The sequence below is a fragment of the Echiichthys vipera genome, assembly GCF_963691815.1.
Source record: "Echiichthys vipera genome assembly, chromosome: 18".
NCBI classification, from domain to species: Eukaryota; Metazoa; Chordata; class Actinopteri; order Perciformes; family Trachinidae; genus Echiichthys; species Echiichthys vipera.
The window spans coordinates 3,533,497-3,551,845 of NC_139843.1; the positions used below are offsets into that span (position 1 = coordinate 3,533,497).

At 43.9% G+C, this 18,349-nt stretch overlaps 1 protein-coding gene across 1 annotated transcript; it reads right to left on the minus strand.

The window, feature by feature from the left end:
- Positions 1-1,584: 1,584 nt before the first annotated feature.
- adam8b (ADAM metallopeptidase domain 8b) lies at positions 1,585-18,064 on the minus strand (the record flags this gene model as incomplete). The annotated part of the gene is made up of 23 exons (XM_083933319.1): positions 1,585-2,330; positions 2,426-2,476; positions 3,679-3,726; positions 3,837-3,996; positions 4,085-4,205; positions 5,205-5,289; positions 5,398-5,478; positions 5,567-5,732; positions 5,927-6,029; positions 7,101-7,299; positions 8,792-8,881; positions 9,260-9,446; positions 10,149-10,288; positions 10,378-10,459; positions 10,547-10,716; positions 10,804-10,866; positions 11,669-11,734; positions 11,820-12,024; positions 12,909-12,985; positions 13,447-13,522; positions 14,257-14,330; positions 14,877-14,983; positions 18,028-18,064. 23 exons carry the CDS (start codon positions 18,062-18,064, stop codon positions 2,244-2,246), a joined length of 2,475 nt encoding a protein of 824 aa, XP_083789445.1. The 3' UTR covers positions 1,585-2,243.
- Between the last annotated feature and the right edge of the window lie 285 nt (positions 18,065-18,349).

Genomic DNA, 18,349 nt, shown 5'->3' on the forward strand with positions numbered 1-18,349 from the left:
GCGTAGACAGGATATTTGTCCTTTTTTTTACTTAAATGTTGCTGAATAATCACCTAAACGATAATAAGTGGATCGTTTCTGCTGCAGTCGTAAACGTGGGACTCTTTGCTTTAATCACGGATCCGTCGATGGCGTGATCGTGGCGTCTCTGGTCCACGGTGAAATGGATGAAACCAGGACCGTAGACGGTAAATGAATGTACCGCGGTTGCAGTCGGGGGCGGGGGGGATCTTTACCCTCTGACGTGTATTTATGAAGCTGAAGTGCAATGGAAAAAGTCTATTTTTCGTATTTAAGTTCCTCGGATTCGTCCGTTTTCTTTGTTTCCACCTGATGGTTTTCACTTTGTCTCTGAATGTTTCATCTCTAAATGTGTAAAGATCAAATGTTCGACTGGTGATCAAATAAAAAGACTTTGGCATGATTCTGCTTCACTTCACTATGTTTTACTAACCCAGACCATCATCAGTGTAACAATAATAAGAATAAATTAAAATAAATGTGAGTTCATGTGAATATATGAAGGGCTTTAAGGGCCATAACTAAATATATGAATACGTAATTAAACTGTTTAAATATATAAATGATTAATTTATTTTGGTGACAAACATTAAATTACATCACAACACATAAAATATATAAATGTTAAATTAATGATTGGCAGTCGTCGTTTATGGTGTTTAAAGTGAATCAGACGAGCTCTCGGTGAGAAAACGACCTCGTGTGTGTGTGTGTGTGTGTGTGTGTGTGTGTGTGTGTGTGTGTGTGTGTGTGTGTGTGTGTGTGTGTGTGTGTGTGTGTGTGTGTGTGTGTGTGTGTGTGTGTGTGTGTGTGTGTGTGTGTGTGTGTGTGTGTGTGTGTGTGTGTGTGTGTGTGTGTGTGTGTGTGTGTGTGTGTGTGTGTGTGTGTGTGTGTGTGTGTGTGTGTGTGTGTGTGTGTGTGTGTGTGTGTGTGTGTGTGTGTGTGTGTGTGTGTGTGTGTGCGTGCGTGCGTGCGTGAAAACCACATATCTCAATTTTCGGTGCAGTTTGTCCAGGTGGTGGCGCTATAACAAACAAGCTTTATGCTTTAGGCTGTAACTGTTGCACACACTTATAAGTCTTGACGGTAACAGTTGCCATTTTGATAAATCGGCCACCAGTTCTCATCTCTCATCTCATCTTCAGCCTCTTATCCGGGGTCGGGTCTCGGGGGCAGCAGCTCCAGCAGGGGACCCCAAACGTCCCTTTCCCGGGCCACATTAACCAGCTCTAACTGGGGGATCCTGAGGCGTTCCCAGGCCAGTGTGGAGATCTAATCTCTCCACCTGGTCCTGGGTCTTCCCCGAGGCCTCCTCCCAGCTGGACGTGGCAGCTTTAAGTGGAGTCACACTTCACTTTTATAAGACGTCCATCTTTATTTTACAGTTTATTAATTCAACCGACTCAGTTATGAAACCCTGAAACTGTTGCTATGGATGCATCAAAGTGCGATTTAAAAAAAAACACTTGAGGCTCACACACACACACACACACACACACACACACACACACACACACACACACACACACACACACACACACACACACACACACACACACACACACACACACACACACACACACACACACACACACACACACACACACACACACACACACACACACACACATACTGTATGAACCTCTCAACTGTTCACAGGTTTAAGTGCAAAGTGATGCTGAAAGAACCTTGTAGAAGGCACCGACTGGCTCTGGAGCTCAAAACAAAACAGATTATGAATAAATAAATAATTAAAACACACAAGAAAATAATAATAAAAAGAAACTAAACGATAAACTCACTAAATCTCACGTGCGTCTCTCCTCTGCTGTGTGTGGAGCTGCGTTTTCAACTGTAAAATTACAGCATTATTATTAATAATGTTGGGTAATAATCGATGATGACAGGATCTTTACGACCCGGTCCGTCAAAATGACAGAAGGAGAAGACGCAACCACTGAGACGGACTCCGCGTGAACCATAACACACAACCTCTGATTGTTTTCACAGACATTAAATAAATAACTTAAAATCATCACGTCAGCACCAGGACCAGCTCACGATGAAGGAAGTGAGCGGTTCAGAGACATTCTCCGCCGGTCGCTCACGCCGTCTTTAAGATGAAACGTCTTTGTCCTCTGCGGTGACTCACGCGTGTGAGTCCTCGGCCTCTCTCTGTAACTAAACTCTTCTGCTCTTTGGTGGAACTTTTAATGAGACGTTCATGAGAGTCGGAGAACTTTCGGCTTCGCTGCAGGGCTGGGCTTGACTGGAGGTACGGGAGGAGGACAGGGTTTGGCCGCCGCGTACTGGAACACAAGACAAGAGAAGTCGAGAAGTCTAGAAGTGTTGATACTTGGTGGTTTCATTTGGTGTGAGTCAGAGAGCTGCAGTCGTGACTCACCTGGGTTTTACTCAGAGGAGGTAGAGGTTTACATGGAGGTAGAGGTTTTGTCTGTGGAAAAGAAGAAGAAGACGACATTTGTGGGTTTTTAACGTGAAACATTCTCCGTATTCAGAGTTGAGGCAACTGCACGCAGAGTTGAAGGAGAAGTCCGGTCGATGGATCTCACAAAAAGACCAAAACCATCAGGGACCGCTCCACTGGAGGCGCTGTTTTAAACACGGGGAACGCGTGAATTTACACAAAACTGCGTGGTTCTGTTTAGGCAACAAAACCACTTGTTAGAGTTAGGAAAAGATCGCGGGTGGGGTTAAAATAAGTGTTTGTAACGTAGCTACAGCGAGGAATGGGACTGTGTCCTGGGTTAAAGGCTGCACCGCCCCAACGGGCTATGTATGCAGAGTTTGGCGCTCTTAATCCCGGAGCACTTGCTCTGAGTGTCTAATATCACCGCGGACAGGGTTTACAGTTTAAAGTCCGGTGCGTTTGGCAGTGGCACACATGAGAACAGGCTCTCTACACCCCCACCACAGCGACTTCCTGTTTGATCCAATCAGGAAGCTCCGTCAGCGTCAGTTCTCTGAGTGTCCACTAGGGGCAGGTTTCATAACAGAGCAGTTTCTCATTGAGCCCCATGTTAAACAGGCCGTTTACACAGCATCATTAAACCTGTTTAAGGACAAAAGAACATTCTAGTCTGTGTGTTTAGATCAGATCTCCATGACAACACTGAGGGGGAGGGGCTAGTTTTTTTTTATTGGAGGTTAAAGTGTATGAATAATTAGGGGCGTGGCCTCTTGAGTGACAGCTAGCCTCTGGCCCTCACTTCTCCTCGGAGGTTAACGTCAGCCAGATGGACGTACGCCCCTCCCCCCAAACGTCACATACATGCGCTTTTTTGGTCAGAGGAAATGAGGCGGAGTCAAAGTCTGACAAGATGGAGACTCCCGTAGGCGAGGACGATTGGATCAAGTTGAGATAACGGACCTCGACGGGTTTGCTGCGTCCATTTTTTAAAGTCTATGGATAAAATAATTTATTGGGAGTTGCACGTTGTTGGTTTTGCTCTTTCCTGGGATTTGCTGACAATATTCCACCGTCATCCTCTCACCCGCCCGAAGACAGACAGATAACTTTCTCTGTGCGTTATTAATCTTTTAAACTTTAGCGGCCGACTTCAGCTGCCAAATCTGAATGCGATCTTCAGTTTGTATTATGCATTAGATCACATTTCAAGGTTTTTTTTAACTCACCGGCTCAGTTTGAGACGAAGGCGACAGTGACGATGGTTTCTTTGGTGGCTGGAAGAAACAAAAGTTAGTGACGATCACGGTTCTTCACACCGACGTCATAAACTGAGTGATTCCTCCTGTGTCACTGTCTGCACCACTGTCTGTGTCAGTGTCTGTACCTGTGGAGCGGCTCTGCTGGGACTCACAGTCACGATCAGAGGAGCGCAGGCTTGTGTCGCCGTCGACTCCATGAGAGTGGGCTGACTGATCTGAGGTCTGTCTTTCACGCTCGCCTCCTGAAACATCGGGTTCAACTTGTCCGGAGCGGAATGAACTTTCCTGTGAAAAACAAGAAAAGGAAAAGTATTCAGCTGAGAAGTGAAGACAAAGACACAGACGAGGGCAGAGAAGGGAGCGCAGAACCAACCTTTTGGAAGTGTAGTTGTCCATGTTGTCCTTTCTGCAGCACATCAGTCCTGCAGCCACCGCAGTGATGAGCAGGAGGACGGACAGAGCTGCACACACACCCGCTATTATCCCGCCGTGACCTGCAGGTGTAGACAGTGAAATCTCACTGTTACAGCAGCACGCTGGTATATACACCATCTCTGCTGTTGTGATGCTTTTATTAACATCATAGTGTGTGGAACTGGGAAAACTTTATGTGTAAAAAAGACACATAAAAGTTTTTTTAGCCATGCAAATTTACAGCCATGCTAGCAACAAAGGCCCTACGGATTGAAATGCCGGTCATGCGGTCGACTCCTTCACATCCGGGATTAGATGGATTTTCATGAATATTAGTTCAGACGCTTCATGTTCCTCAGAGGACGAACTGCAGTCATTTTGGGGATTCTCTGACTTTTCATTAAGCGGAAGTTTGTCTTATTTCCTTTTTGACTAAATACCAGAGGTGTATTAAAAGAGCACCAAAAGATTACGCCCTTTCAGTCCAATGAGAATTTCTGTCCTGGTGCACACGCCGAATAAAGTTCCTAGTTTCCAGGTTAACTTCTGTGATATGCGACAAACAGCTTACAAAAGCGTACTAACAGCAGCACGAACACGAGAGAGAAGCTGCTCTGTCGTTCAGAGAAAGAGCAGAGTCATCTCCAGGTCGTTACTGTGGAACATTTCACCATCATTTCACTGAAAACACAAGTTTAACAAGTTCTGGTGAAGAAAGTGTCGAACACGCTGTGCCAACGTTATTTCACAACTTCAGCCTCCAAACCGTCTCTTCTTCCTCTTTTATTTGTGGGTATTTTGTTCTTTGAAACCTTCATTTTAAAAGTTTTGTGAGACGTTTGTTCTGTAGTTTTACACGGAGCAGATCTAAGATCTTTTATCCGAGGTCACTGGACTCGCTGGTCAGAGCTGTGGGAAACAGGAGATCGCTCACGATGAATCATTCATGTTTATCACTTACTGGAAGAATGATTCATGGAGCAGGTGGTGACCTGTTTCTGTCTGACGGTTTAATCCGATAAAACATTTTCATTTAGCAGCCGAGCAAATCAATACTGCTGCCATAAAACCGACTGTACCTTGAGGTAAATCTGCGTACTGGCTGTCGCAGTAGGGTGGAGCCCAGCCGGGGTTACAGTGGCACTCTTTCTTGTGATTACACACCTGAAGACAAAAGGCAGTAAAATGCATTTAAACATGAGTCAAGCACTTGGACTTTGGTCCAGAAGAGTCCGATTGTGAAACAGCTGAGCCCTAAAATAACTCACTCACCCCGTTGTTGTTGCATTTTTTTGCACAATCCTCCTTTTTCCCGTAAATCGACACATCCACACATCTGTTGTCGAGGCAAACCTGCGCACAAACGTTTGATTATGAACAAAAACCTTCAACACGAGTAACACAAACTCCAGGTAACGTGTCTCCTCGCTGGACCTTTCACCTTATTTGGTCCACAGCTGGTTCCTTGTGGCACCATGTCCATGTTTCTCGTCTTATCGTCGTCCTCAACTAGTTTGCATTCGATGCCGAACACGAAGAAGGCTGCCCTTTTACCTGTGATGGACTCGCCCCCTCCGCCGCAAAATATAGAGCCGCACTTCTGATTCCTACAAGAAGAAAGAACAAATTAACATAAAAATAGCCTCAAACATGCAACATTTCTGTTACTTTCAGTAGTCACATTAGTTCATTTTAGGATAAACTTTATAATAAGTGCATTCAACCATGAAGAAATGCAAGGATCGTGCAAGTACACAAAAAAGATTAGAACGGCTTCGGTGTAAATGTCGCAGATACGTACGGGGCAGTGCAGCGCGTGTAGCCAGAACTGCCCCTCCCACAGTTGGAGCCTTCTTGGCCGCGTTTGTTGAGGTTAAAACACACGTCTGGTCCGACTCTGGCCCCTGAGGAAAGAACATATTCATAGTTAAATTATGGAAACCCATTCACGCCGTCATCGCGAGCCAAAAGTATGAAATATTAATAATCACATATCCACTGATCGGCCCAAAACAGCAACAGACAGAAGGTGATTCAGGTATATTCAGACAGGATGAGAAAAATAACGTGTTTTTGAACATTAAAGCGTGTAAACATGCTCTAGAACAAACACAAAATACAAATAAGAAGCTTTAAATGAACAGAATTTGGGATCTTTGGAGAATTTTGCAAAGCTGCCTCATGTGTCAGGTTGAATACGAGGGGAAGTGTGTATGAAATTATGCACAGGACAGGACAAATGCTGCACCACTCCATCAAACGGAAATCCATTTGACGGAGTGGTTAAGTGGCGCCCAAATACTTTTTCACGTTTACACATTTCAGTCACAGATTCAGTGAAATGCTGCATTGCAGAGAACGACTGTAGTAAAGAAGAGCAGCGCTGCGTCAACCTAAAAGTGTAAATCTGCAATGATTTTGCGCCGGAATCACTCTTTAACTTCATCTTCAGCCTCTTATCCGGGGTCGAGTCACGGGGGCAGCAGCTTTAGCAGGGGACCCCAAACTTCCCTTTCCCGGGCCACATTAACCAGCTCTAACTGGGGGATCCTGAGGCGTTCCCAGGCCAGTGTGGAGATCTAATCTCTCCACCTGGTCCTGGGTCTTCCCCGAGGCCTCCTCCCAGCTGGACGTGCCTGGAACACCTCCCTAGGGAGGCGCCCAGGGTTCATCTTTACCAGATGATCCTGAACCACCTCAACTGGCTCCTTTCAACGCAAAGGAGCAGCGGCTTAACTTTAACTAAGTTCCGTAAATAAAGGATGTGATCTTTATCCACATTATTGAAACAAGCTAAAACTGTCCCAGGACTCTGCTCAGTCGGGTTGTGCGGAGTAAGAAGATTTTAAGTGTTACATGATGTCGGCCCACTTCCCCCACGTGACAGTGAAATGCACTGAGACTAATAGAAAGAGACTAATAATAACTGAAGCTCCATGAGGCTCATGAACAGGACACAGCTGTGTGCAGTGTACCTGCTCCAAACAGCCTCCAGCAGTGCTGCTGATATGTGGGGCACTGTCCGTTGTAGCAGTAGCTCTGCGCCTGGTTGTAGCACGGCTTGCCGTTCATCACAAAGCTATCCTCGGGACAATCCTCCGACGCTCCGCTGCAGTATTCAGGCAGGTCACACTCACTGGCTGACTTTCTGCAAACACTTGCGGCCGGTTTGATCTGTGTGTTTAAGCACATTTTTCAGGTGATTTAGTCAGAATAAAGAGAGCCATTACACAGTGCACATAATTAGTGTATTTATGCCGTGTTGCATGACTTCCACTACCTCTCCCAGTCTTTGAAACGGTCATTTGAGGAAGGATGTGGTGAGTTACTGTACATGCAAACAGCAGGATATAACCCAATGTTTCCTGTTGTTATTGAGCTGCTGCTGTTGCAGTGTGGTCCGTAGAGTAACCTTCATCCGTCGTAACTTTAATGGCCACAGTTATTAGCCTGAAGCAGGGCGTGTCTGTGTGAGTGGCCTGTGTGTAGCCTGTCTGTCTGCTGAGAGTGGAGCTGATCTGCCTTCTTAACCCGGTCTAGAGGGTTCTTTATCTGTGCTGCTGCGTCTGTCCAACACTTTGGTCCAGACTGAAACACTTAAAACAACGGCTGAGCGGATTTGCACAAAGTGTATTTAAGGCATTCATGGTCCCCAGAGGATTAATCCAATCCTACTGACTCTGAGTGAAATACCTCAACCAGTATTGGATGGATTGCCATTACATTTAGTACATTCATGTCCCCCTCTGGATCAACTGTAATAACTCATTTTTGATTTGTCCAGGAGTTTAGTTTTGTGTTTAGTGCTAATTACCACATATTAGGGGGTCATCCAAGTCGGGGAACATCAGACCCCTTATCCCCCAAAAGGTCCTATGTTCCCCGGTCGCATAAGCCTCTGCCTTTGCGGATTTAATTCAGGGTTTTGTTTGGGTTAGAGGGTATGGTTAGGATCAGGGTTAGGGGGTAGTGTTAGGGTCTACACAGGCCTATTTGCCAGGGAATTCGGCACTGATTGTGGAAAAAATAACAGACCGGGGAACATGGGACCATTTCTGTGACAAGCGGGGAACAGCGGACCCTATTTTCAGAAAAAGGTCCGTTGCTCCTCTGTCATGAAAAAAGCGCGGAACATAGGTACGCTCCCCATATAAGCATGCTAACATAATTGTGAACGTGAACATGGTGCATGCTAAACATAAGCATGACCAAGCAGCAGCTTCCAGGTCTGAAAAGTGTCAGTGCCAAAAACTGCAGTTCCTCAAACGGCCACTTGAGGCACCAGAGAATGATTAACATGTCCAACTTTACAGTATAAATAAATATGTTTACAGTTATGATAACTGTACATTTTTTATATAACACACCTTTTTAATTATATTAAGACTTAAAGTTCGACATAATTAAGATATGGCTGCTTTAAATGACGGGTTGTTTCAGTTACAGGCGGCGAGCACAGACAGTTTGGATTAGCCGAGAGACTACGTCCATATTTTATACAGTCTATGATGCTGACGTTAGCATTTAGCTCCAGACACCACTGTGTAGCATCATAGAGCTGCTAGCATGGCTGCAGGTTTTTTAGTCTTAGGGTGGAAATTCACAAAGCAAACATGTTTTATAGCTGATGGAGTCAAAGAAAGCCAGTGAATGGCTGCTAAAGTACCTGACAGTTGTCACAGCATTGACCGTGAGCGCACTGGGACCCTTCAGTCAGGCGACACGTCGAGGCATCACAGCAAGGGTTCTTGCATTCCTAGAGAGAAACATCTTCTCAGTGTTGATGTTTGTGTATCCAGTTACACGTTAGAAAATCAGATGCATTATCAAAGCCAAAACAGATGAGATTTAAATCCCCCACAAACGCAGCATCTCTGCCAGGAATGGGCGGTTTCATGTGAGCACACAGGAAAACTATTTACATTTTTGAGGCCAAACTCCAGCTTGTCCTGAATCATTACTGCCTTCCCTTTTATTAGCTGTAACCTCACACACAGGAAACCACACCAGTCAGCTAAAACAGAGAACTCTACTGGTATCTTCCTTCACAGAGGATATATTTAAACTGCCCGAGCTCCCAAAACATGACTAATCTGTTAAAAACAGGGCTGTTAACATCTACTGAAGCTCTTACCTCCACGGTGCCACAGTCACACTCCTCTCCTGGGTCCAGCAGGGCGTTGCCGCAGCTAGGGCCCTCGGTGACGGTCCTTACGGAGCCGGGGTTGACCAAGCAGCTGGGCTGAGCTCGCTCCATGAATTCGGCGAGCTGCTCCACACTGCAGCTGCTGAAAAAGTCTGGGAACGCTTGATTTCCTGTCCTGAAGACGAGCAAAGAGATCCAGTCGTTCATGTTGTGATTCTCATTTAAGACAGAACACACTTTACGGGCAAAAGCATGTGGACACCTGAACATCACACCCGGATGGGGTATTAACCATGGGCATTAATGTGCTGATATAAACAGCCTCCACTCCTCTGGTTTCTGACTTTCCATGAGTTGTTTGAACCTGCTGCAGGGATCAACACTGATGGGCCAGTTCATCCCAGAGGTGTTTCTCTACGGAGCAGCCTTTGTACTCGTAAGGCTGAGACAGGAAAGGGACGAACACAAACTGTGAAACTCTATTGTCTAAAATATCACGGTATTCTGTAGCATTAGGATTTCCCATAACTGGAACTAAGTAAGTAAGTAAAGCTTTACCTATATGGCACTTTTTAAAACTGGAAATTACAATCTTCAGCACAATAAGAGACAGACAAATACGAGACAGGGGTGGAGATGCCTATGAAGAGGTCCAAAGACTCAGAAAACCAGATGGATTGGGGAAGATGATTCCAGAGGGTTCGGGTAAAACAGTAAATGCATGATGGATGGATGGATAAAAGGCAGTGACACAAACCAAGAACAGAGGGTGTGCATATCCTTTTGGCCGCATTAAGCTGAACGTTTATGATGTTCCAGCACAAAACACAAAACATCAAGACAGACCCAAAGGTCCGCTCCACAGTGACGCTCTCACCTGAGCTTCTCTGCCATCACACAGTTCCCGCTGTGAGACGGACCACACGTGCAGCCAGCGGCATCGTGGGACAAGCCGAAATTATGTCCCATCTCATGAGCGATGGTGGAGGCGAGGCCTATTGGGTTTTCATGGTGATCCTGGAAGAGAAATGCAGAACTGTCGCTTTATCGTAAATCCAATACGCTCCCTTCATCTGTTTAAGTAAGTGAGAGGTCATGTTTCATACCTGATTAACTCCACCTGAGTTTCCGGTACACATGGCAAACTTATTCGCCAGTCCAACTGTATCTCCGTCAAAGTCTTTTCCACTGTTGAGGGGGAAAAGTCAAACATCAGGTCAAACTGGCAGCATGAGTGTTTAACATCTGCAGAGATATGTGAAGACTGGTCCTCACGTCACAAACTGGGCACAGTCGTGCTTCTTCTTCTGCAGAAGATCGGTCTGCCGCCACAGGAGGAATCTGTCCAGCGTAGTCTCCGAATTAATGTCCACGTCGATGTAGTCTCTGTTTGTCCACATCTCCAAGCCCACCAGCACCACGCGGATGTTCAGAGGTCGATACAGCTGCAGGCAGAGGAGGAGACGTGGTTCAGGAGTCTGAGAGCACTGATGGCACGACGCCAAGCAGACGGCTTCCAAAACAAAAATTACCTTGTCAACGTGATTTATTACTCCAAGAATACGGGATTTAGTCTCGCCTTCATATCGCTTGTACTGGAGGAAGAGGAGACAAACATGATCAGATTAATTTATTCATCCATTTCCAGACGTCCTTCTCCTCAGCAACGTTTCCCTGGAAAGATGAGATCACTAATCTCTCCAGCATGCAGTCTCCCACCAGCTGGACATGCTGGGAAAACCTCCAAAGGGCAGCCCCCAGGAGGCATCCTGATCAGGCCCCCAGATCACCTACGCTGAACCCTTTCAAAGCATCGGCTCTACTCCGAGCTTCTTACCTTGTCTCGAGTACACACACGCTACAAGAGGAAACTAATTTTGTCTGCTTGTATCCATGATTCATTCATTCTTCCTTGCAAAAAATGTCCACGGAAGCGTTGATGTCCCTAGTTGTGATGGACCCTACACAAAAACTCTAAGAAGATACTATGAACTGCTGTTTGGTGCACAGGTACAAGCAACCAACAGAGCCTTTGTCTCGGTAACTCTCTTGTTTTCTGGGATAAACTCCAACCCAGCAGCGCTCAGCTTGGAGCTTGTGGGCACCCACCCGATGCCTCACACCCTGGACAACTGTGGAAAAAGTCCAGCCCCTCTCCAGGACTTTGGTTCTAGAGCCAGTGCGTATAGGAGAGCCCAACTTTATCGAGTTTGGTGCCGCCCACATCCCACACTAGCTCTGGTTCCTTCCCCATGGGAGAGGTGGCGTCCCACGACCCTAGATCTGTGATTCCAGGGTCAGCATGCTTAGGTCCCTGCCTTTGCTTTTGCATTGACCCTTCCAGATTCATTCATGATGAAAATTGTAGTTGTAAAGGAATTAAAATGAGGTATTTACCTCACTGTTGTCCACCACCACATACAGCTCGACAAACCTCTCTGGACCGGTCATGGGTTTAGTTTTCTGAAGGAAAAAAACAGAAATACAATCTTTATATTAATATTCTTATAAATGGTTAAACCATAAAACATAAAACCATGTCACCTACCCATGATCTGGACTTGAAGAGTCCGGAGAGCCGGGGGCCCTGGTCCTGGTCCTGGTCGTACAGCGTGCTGGTGTTGGACGAGGCGCCACAGCCGGGGCTGCCGCTGACCTTCAGGTGCTCCCGTCTGTAAACGGCATGACCGTCGTCCTCAGACCGGCCCAGAGGCTCGATCAGGTAGACCTGCTGCCGGGCTCTCACGAAACCACTGCAAACAGAAACAAGAAGAGAAGCGCTTCATGTGACGTTCTGAAGGAAAACAGCATGAATGTGATTCAACAGATGCATCAATCTGTTCTGTACAAATGACTTGTTTTACACCTTTCAAACAATTTAACTTAACAAGTCGCCCCGTTTCACTTGCGCTGCTCATGCTGCGTTCAAGTGCCATTGGCCATTGGCCTCACGATCGATTCAGAGGAGATCGATCTTCCCCGAATCCAACAGTAGGAGGTTCCACTTTGACAGGCATTCCAGTGCACTTTGCCTAATTGGAGGTCCAAAACTTCAGACTTCCCATGGCATTTGAACGCAGCATTTCTCTCTCACTGTATGTGTCGGGGGAGGAGGGAGCGTCAGAGGTCAGGCAGGGGGAAGAGGATGGACTTTGGAGGGAAGCGCTGTGAGACATGCAAGAATTTAAAGAATTGCTTAAAGTAAGATATTTAAAAACACAATACGTTGGTGTGATGCGGAGGTGGAGTGTTTACTGCAGATTTGGTCGATGAAAAGATTTAAAAACAGTCGACAAGACGCACAAAAACTCAGAGGTCTACGGAAAGATCTGGAAACAAAGCCACGCATCGCCATGATGTCATCAATGCGTGTGACGTGTTACGGCGTGATGACGTATAGGCAGCAAGAAGCATTCTCCGAGGCCCAGGTAGTGTGAGTACAAACGGGCCTGGAGGGGGGGACAAGGACCCTAAAGCACAGGGCACGGGACGGAGGCACAGTGGGAGTGCGACCTAAGATACTACCTGGTTACCAAATATCATGAAGCAACACCTTTCACAAGTGTCTGCTCAACTTTTACTGGAGATCATGTAAGAAGCAAAGGGACAAAAGTGAAAACATCCAGATATTTCTCACCTTAGGCCGGAACAAATCCCCACACTGACCGAAGAGTCCTTCATGCCTTGGATGTGGCCGTGGTAGTAGCAGTGGTCCTAGAAGGAAACACATTCATCAGTGTGTTCAGTTTCTCACAGAGCTCTTCTTTGTTTATAAGATCATGAATCACAGGTCAGGAATGATGTGATGTTAATCATGCTGGGTTCAACTCAGCTCCAGACTCCTGATAAGGAAGGGCACATTATTTCACTGACTCCAGATACAAATGTGGCATTAATTTCTGCGTAGAAGGATTTAAAACTATCATTTTCTTACATAAGCTGACATTAGGGAGTAAATCTTTTAATTATCCATTAGTCTCTGTTGTTTTTTAAATGAATTGATACTTTTTTTGTTGTTAATTTTCAACTACTCTGTTCAAATGGGGTCGAACATTTATTAAGTCTCGCACAACTTTACGTACACACTTAATATTGGTACAAGAAAAATATATATATTTAAAAAACAGGATATAGACAAGTTACACATTCAGAGGTAAGTGGAAGTGAAATCTCACCTCAGTTGGCGACGCTGTCACACGGTTTCCATCTTCTGAATAATGCGTCTCCGTGTAGCCTGCTCCGAAAAGGTTCCTATGTAATAAAGGTGGAAAAAGCTTTAACATGAGTTTATGTAATGAAAAAAGTGTAATTCCCGCACAAAATCTGGTCTTTTCAGCACTTACATACATCAAATAAACCAAGAACAACTGTTAACGGTGAAATCCAGGAGAGTGGCTAACAGTGATTAGCTCGGGGCAGCACGGTGAAGGCATTCAAAGGTCTTTTTTAACCACTAATGCTGCTGAAAATAACAGCAAACCTCTGCAGCAGCATGAGAAGAGTCCCTACACACACAACAAAGCAGCAATGGGCTCCTTCCTTTGGGATTGACTTTGGTAATCCACTGTAATGGACTTTACTATGAGAGGAGCTGGTACAGGGGCCAGTAGGTAAGTCTTTAAAACACTCTTTTAATAAACTCTGGCTTCACTAACTACGCTGTTGCTGCTTTGTTGTGTGTGTAGGGACTCTTCTCATGCTGCTGCAGAGGTTTGCTGTTATTTTCAGCAGCATTAGTGGTTAAAAAAGACCTTTGAATGCCTTCATCGTGCTGCCCCGAGCTAACCACTGTTAGCCACGTCCGGCTGTTAGCGACTCTCCTGGTTTTTTTTCCATTAACAGTTGTTACACAAAAGAAAAACTGTCTCGATGGATTATTTGATGTGTGTAAGTGCTGAAAAAGACCCTGGGATGATTTTGCACCAGAATTACACTTTAAAAAACATATTTGTTGTTTATAAGAACTGAAAACAAAGATTATTCACCTGTTTTTCTCCAAATGAATCGTGTGGTTTCTCCCTTCAATGGCCAACTTGTACTGAACCGTGTCAGGATACAACTGTTGAAACAAGTGTCCGTCAGTCACACGATAACTATCGATAACTGTACGAATTAAAACAATTAGCAGTGCGCACGTCCTTTGACCTTTTTAAGTCCTGTTTAAGTAAAAACACAGAAGTTTCAACTGCAAAAGTGTTTAAATGATCAAAAGTTAAAAGTACAGAGCGTCTCCTGTAATGTTTTATTTTACATTATTGAATTATTTTCATCATTTCAATGTTAAAGCACGTCGAGAGGAAACAAATTTCACCCACTTTATACACTGAACACTATACAGAGGAAAGTAATGATACTGATACTTTTATCACATTTCTGAGGGAAATATTGTCGTTTTTACCGCATAAGATTGATTTAACAACAAGTGTTTACATACAAAACCTGCACTAATTTAGCTTCAACCATCCAGCCGTGTATAAAGTAATCAAACTTTAATTCTAACGATGATTCGACACTGATATGAAGTATCTCTGAGCACGTTTTGCTGGTGACACGTCTGTGACATGTGAGATACGCTGCGGGATGATGAACCCCGAGGTGCAGTCACCTGGTCGTCCTGCAGGCTCCTCTTCTGCCTCCCCCCGAGTCTGAGAGGTCGGACCACCTCGTATCGATCCACGTGAGACAACAACCCGGACGTCTGCGCGAGACAAACTACGCACAGAACACAAGCGTTAATCACACAGACACTAAATATCTGGGTTCACTTTAAACTGCGTTAAAATCCAGGAAGTGAGACGACGACACAACCTGAACAAAGTTCCTCTTTTTGAAGAAGTGCTGTTCAGATTCCTGGTGTTTTACTTTATTTCTTTCTTCACTACGGCTTTATTTACTTTACGAATTAATAGTTTTAAACACAAAACATTTAAATGAATGAATAAAAAATGTTTTTGTTATGAGTTAAACTGCACAAACAGTTGATACAAGTGCTGCTGAAACTGTTTAATATTAAGTTATTTAGTTATTTTCATGGTTCCAGCTTAAAAAATATTAATATTTCCTTTTAATAATGTTGATATTTTTTAAATGCATGAGTAATAATGTTGAGGTTTGGACTCGAGCTGCAGCGATTAACTGAATTAATCAAATATTTTAATCGTTTTGAGTCATTTGTTAAGTAAATAAAAGTCAAAATTCAGTTTTTTTCAGCTTCTTAAATGTGAATATGTTCTGGTTTCTTTCCTCCTCTGTGGCAGTAAAGACTGTATATATATAATTATTCATTATATACTTTTATTATTATATATTATTCATTCTACAGTCTATGCAGTAAACTGAATCTCTTTGAGTCGTGGACAAAAAGAGACATTTTAGTTCATAAAAAAGAATGGCTTTAGAGGTTCTTTACTGTCACAACAAGTGAAAAGTTATAAATAATAGTTATCCATATAAATATATAAAAATTAATCCTAACTTCCATACCTTTAGGCCCAAAACTGTGAAGAACTTGTACATATACAGTGGGTACGGAAAGTATTCAGACCCCCTTAAATTTTTTACTCTTTGTTAAATTGCAGCCATGTGCTAAAATCATTTAAGTTCATTTTTTTTCCTTTTAATGTACACACAGCACCCCATATTGACAGAAAAACACAGAATTGTAGACATTTTTACAGATTTATTAAAAAAGAAAAACTGAAATATCACATGGACATAAGTATTCAGACCCTTTGCTGTGACACTTGTATATTTACCTCAGGTACTGTCCATTTCTTCTGATCATCCATGAGATGGTTCTACACCTTCATTGGAGTCCAGCTGTGTTTAATTCTAATGATTGGACTTGATTAAGGAAGCCACACACCTGTCTATATAAGACCTTACAGCTCACAGTGCATGTCAGAGCAGATGAGAATCATGAGGTCGAAGGAACTGCCTGAAGAGCTCAGAGACAGAATTGTGGCAAGGCACAGATCTGGCCATGGATACAAAAAAATTTCTGCTGCACTTAAAGTTCCCAAGAGCACAGTGGCCTCCATAATCCTTAAATGGAAGACGTATGGGATGACAAGAACTCTTCCAAGAGCTGGCCGTCCAACCAAACTGAGCAATCGGGGGAGAAGAGCCTTGGTGAGAGAGGTAAAGAAGAACCCAAAGATCACAGTGGCTGAACTCCAGAGATGCAGTGAGGAGATGGGAGAAAGTTCAAGAAAGTCAACCATCACTGCAGCCCTCCACCAGTCAGGGCTTTATGGCAGAGTGGCCCGACGGAAGCCTCTCCTCAGAGTAAGACACATGAAAGCCCGCATAGAATTTGCCAAAAAACACATGAAGGACTCCCAGACTAGGATAAATAAGATTCTCTGGTCTGATGAGACAAAGATAGAACTTTTTGGCCTTAATTCTAAGCGGTATGTGTGGAGAAAACCAGGCACCGCTCATCACCTGCCCAACACCATCCCTACAGTCAAGTGTGGTGGTGGGAGCATCATGCTGTGGGGGTGTTTTGCAGCTGCAGGGACAGGACGACTGGTTGCAATTGAAGGAAAGATGAATGCGGCCAAGTACAGAGATATCCTGGACGAAAACCTTTTCCAGAGTGCTATGGACCTCAGACTGGGCCGACGGTTCACCTTCCAACAAGACAATGACCCTAAGCACACAGCTAAAATGACGAAGGAGTGGCTTCAGAACAACTCTGTGACTGTTCTTGAATGGCCCAGCCAGAGCCCTGACTTGAACCCAATTGAGCATCTCTGGAGAGACCTCAAAATGGCTGTCCACCAACGTTCACCATCCAACCTGACAGAACTGGAGAGGATCTGCAAGGAGGAATGGCAGAGGATCCCCAAATCCAGGTGTGAAAAACTAGTTGCATCATTCCCAAGAAGACTCACGGCTGTATTAGCTCAAAAGGGTGCTTCCACTCAATACTGAGCAAAGGGTCTGAATACTTATGTCCATGTGATATTTCAGTTTTTCTTTTTTAATAAATCTGTAAAAATGTCTACAATTCTGTGTTTTTCTGTCAATATGGGGTGCTGTGTGTACATTAAAAGGGAAAAAAAATGAACTTAAATGATTTTAGCACATGGCTGCAATTTAACAAAGAGTAAAAAATTTAAGGGGGTCTGAATACTTTCCGTACCCACTGTATATATCTATACCTTTTACAGACAGTCACAAAGTGCTTGATATGATAAAATAAATGATATGATAAAATTCCAAACAGACAAATTAGCAAAACAAAATACCACTGTAAATAAAAATGAAAGACTTAAAAACACGCAGTAACAAAGAAAAACACGTTATTAGTCATTAGAAGAGTTTAACATGACCTTAAAATTCACCAACGATCACAATAAAATCATGTTTTTATATTAATGCATGAGTAATAATAACAATAATTATATAATCTAATAATAATCTAAAATTTCTGATTATACTTTGGTACTTTTAATTGTTTTTTCCATTGTTTTTTAACTTATTTTTCTATTTTTGTCTTATTTTAACATTTTATCCTATCAAGCACTTTGAGACTTCGTCAGTAAAAGGTGCTTTATCAAATAAACGTATAATATTATTTTAATAAAGTAACATTTCCGATATAATGCAGGGCTTTAACCTGTGTTATAGTAACACTTCCTACACGCTTATTATCTAAACCTTCACCTTTTTGTTGAATTTAACCCTAAAAATGTCAGAAAACAGTGATTTTCTCCTGATAAAGTGAAGTAATTAAAGTGTAAACGTACCCCATGTCAGCCACAGCGGGACCGTGTTCGCCCCCATGACGGTGCGCTCTGCTCCGGGCTGAGAGCCTCCGTGAATCACCGGGGCTTGTTCCGTGGAAGCCCCGCCTCAGGAGCTCCGCCCTCCGGCCGCGTCTTATCTCCGCCCCGCAGGTTTTTACCGGAACACAGTCAAGCGAGCCGAGAAGGGAAGTAACCATAGCAACGGGCACGACTTCAAAATAGAACCGTTACGTTAATGCTAACAGATGCTAGCTAGCTGCTTTTTTTTTTTAAAACTAGTACAAAGTAAAACGTTTTTAACTTAAACTGAAACAAAATCTTA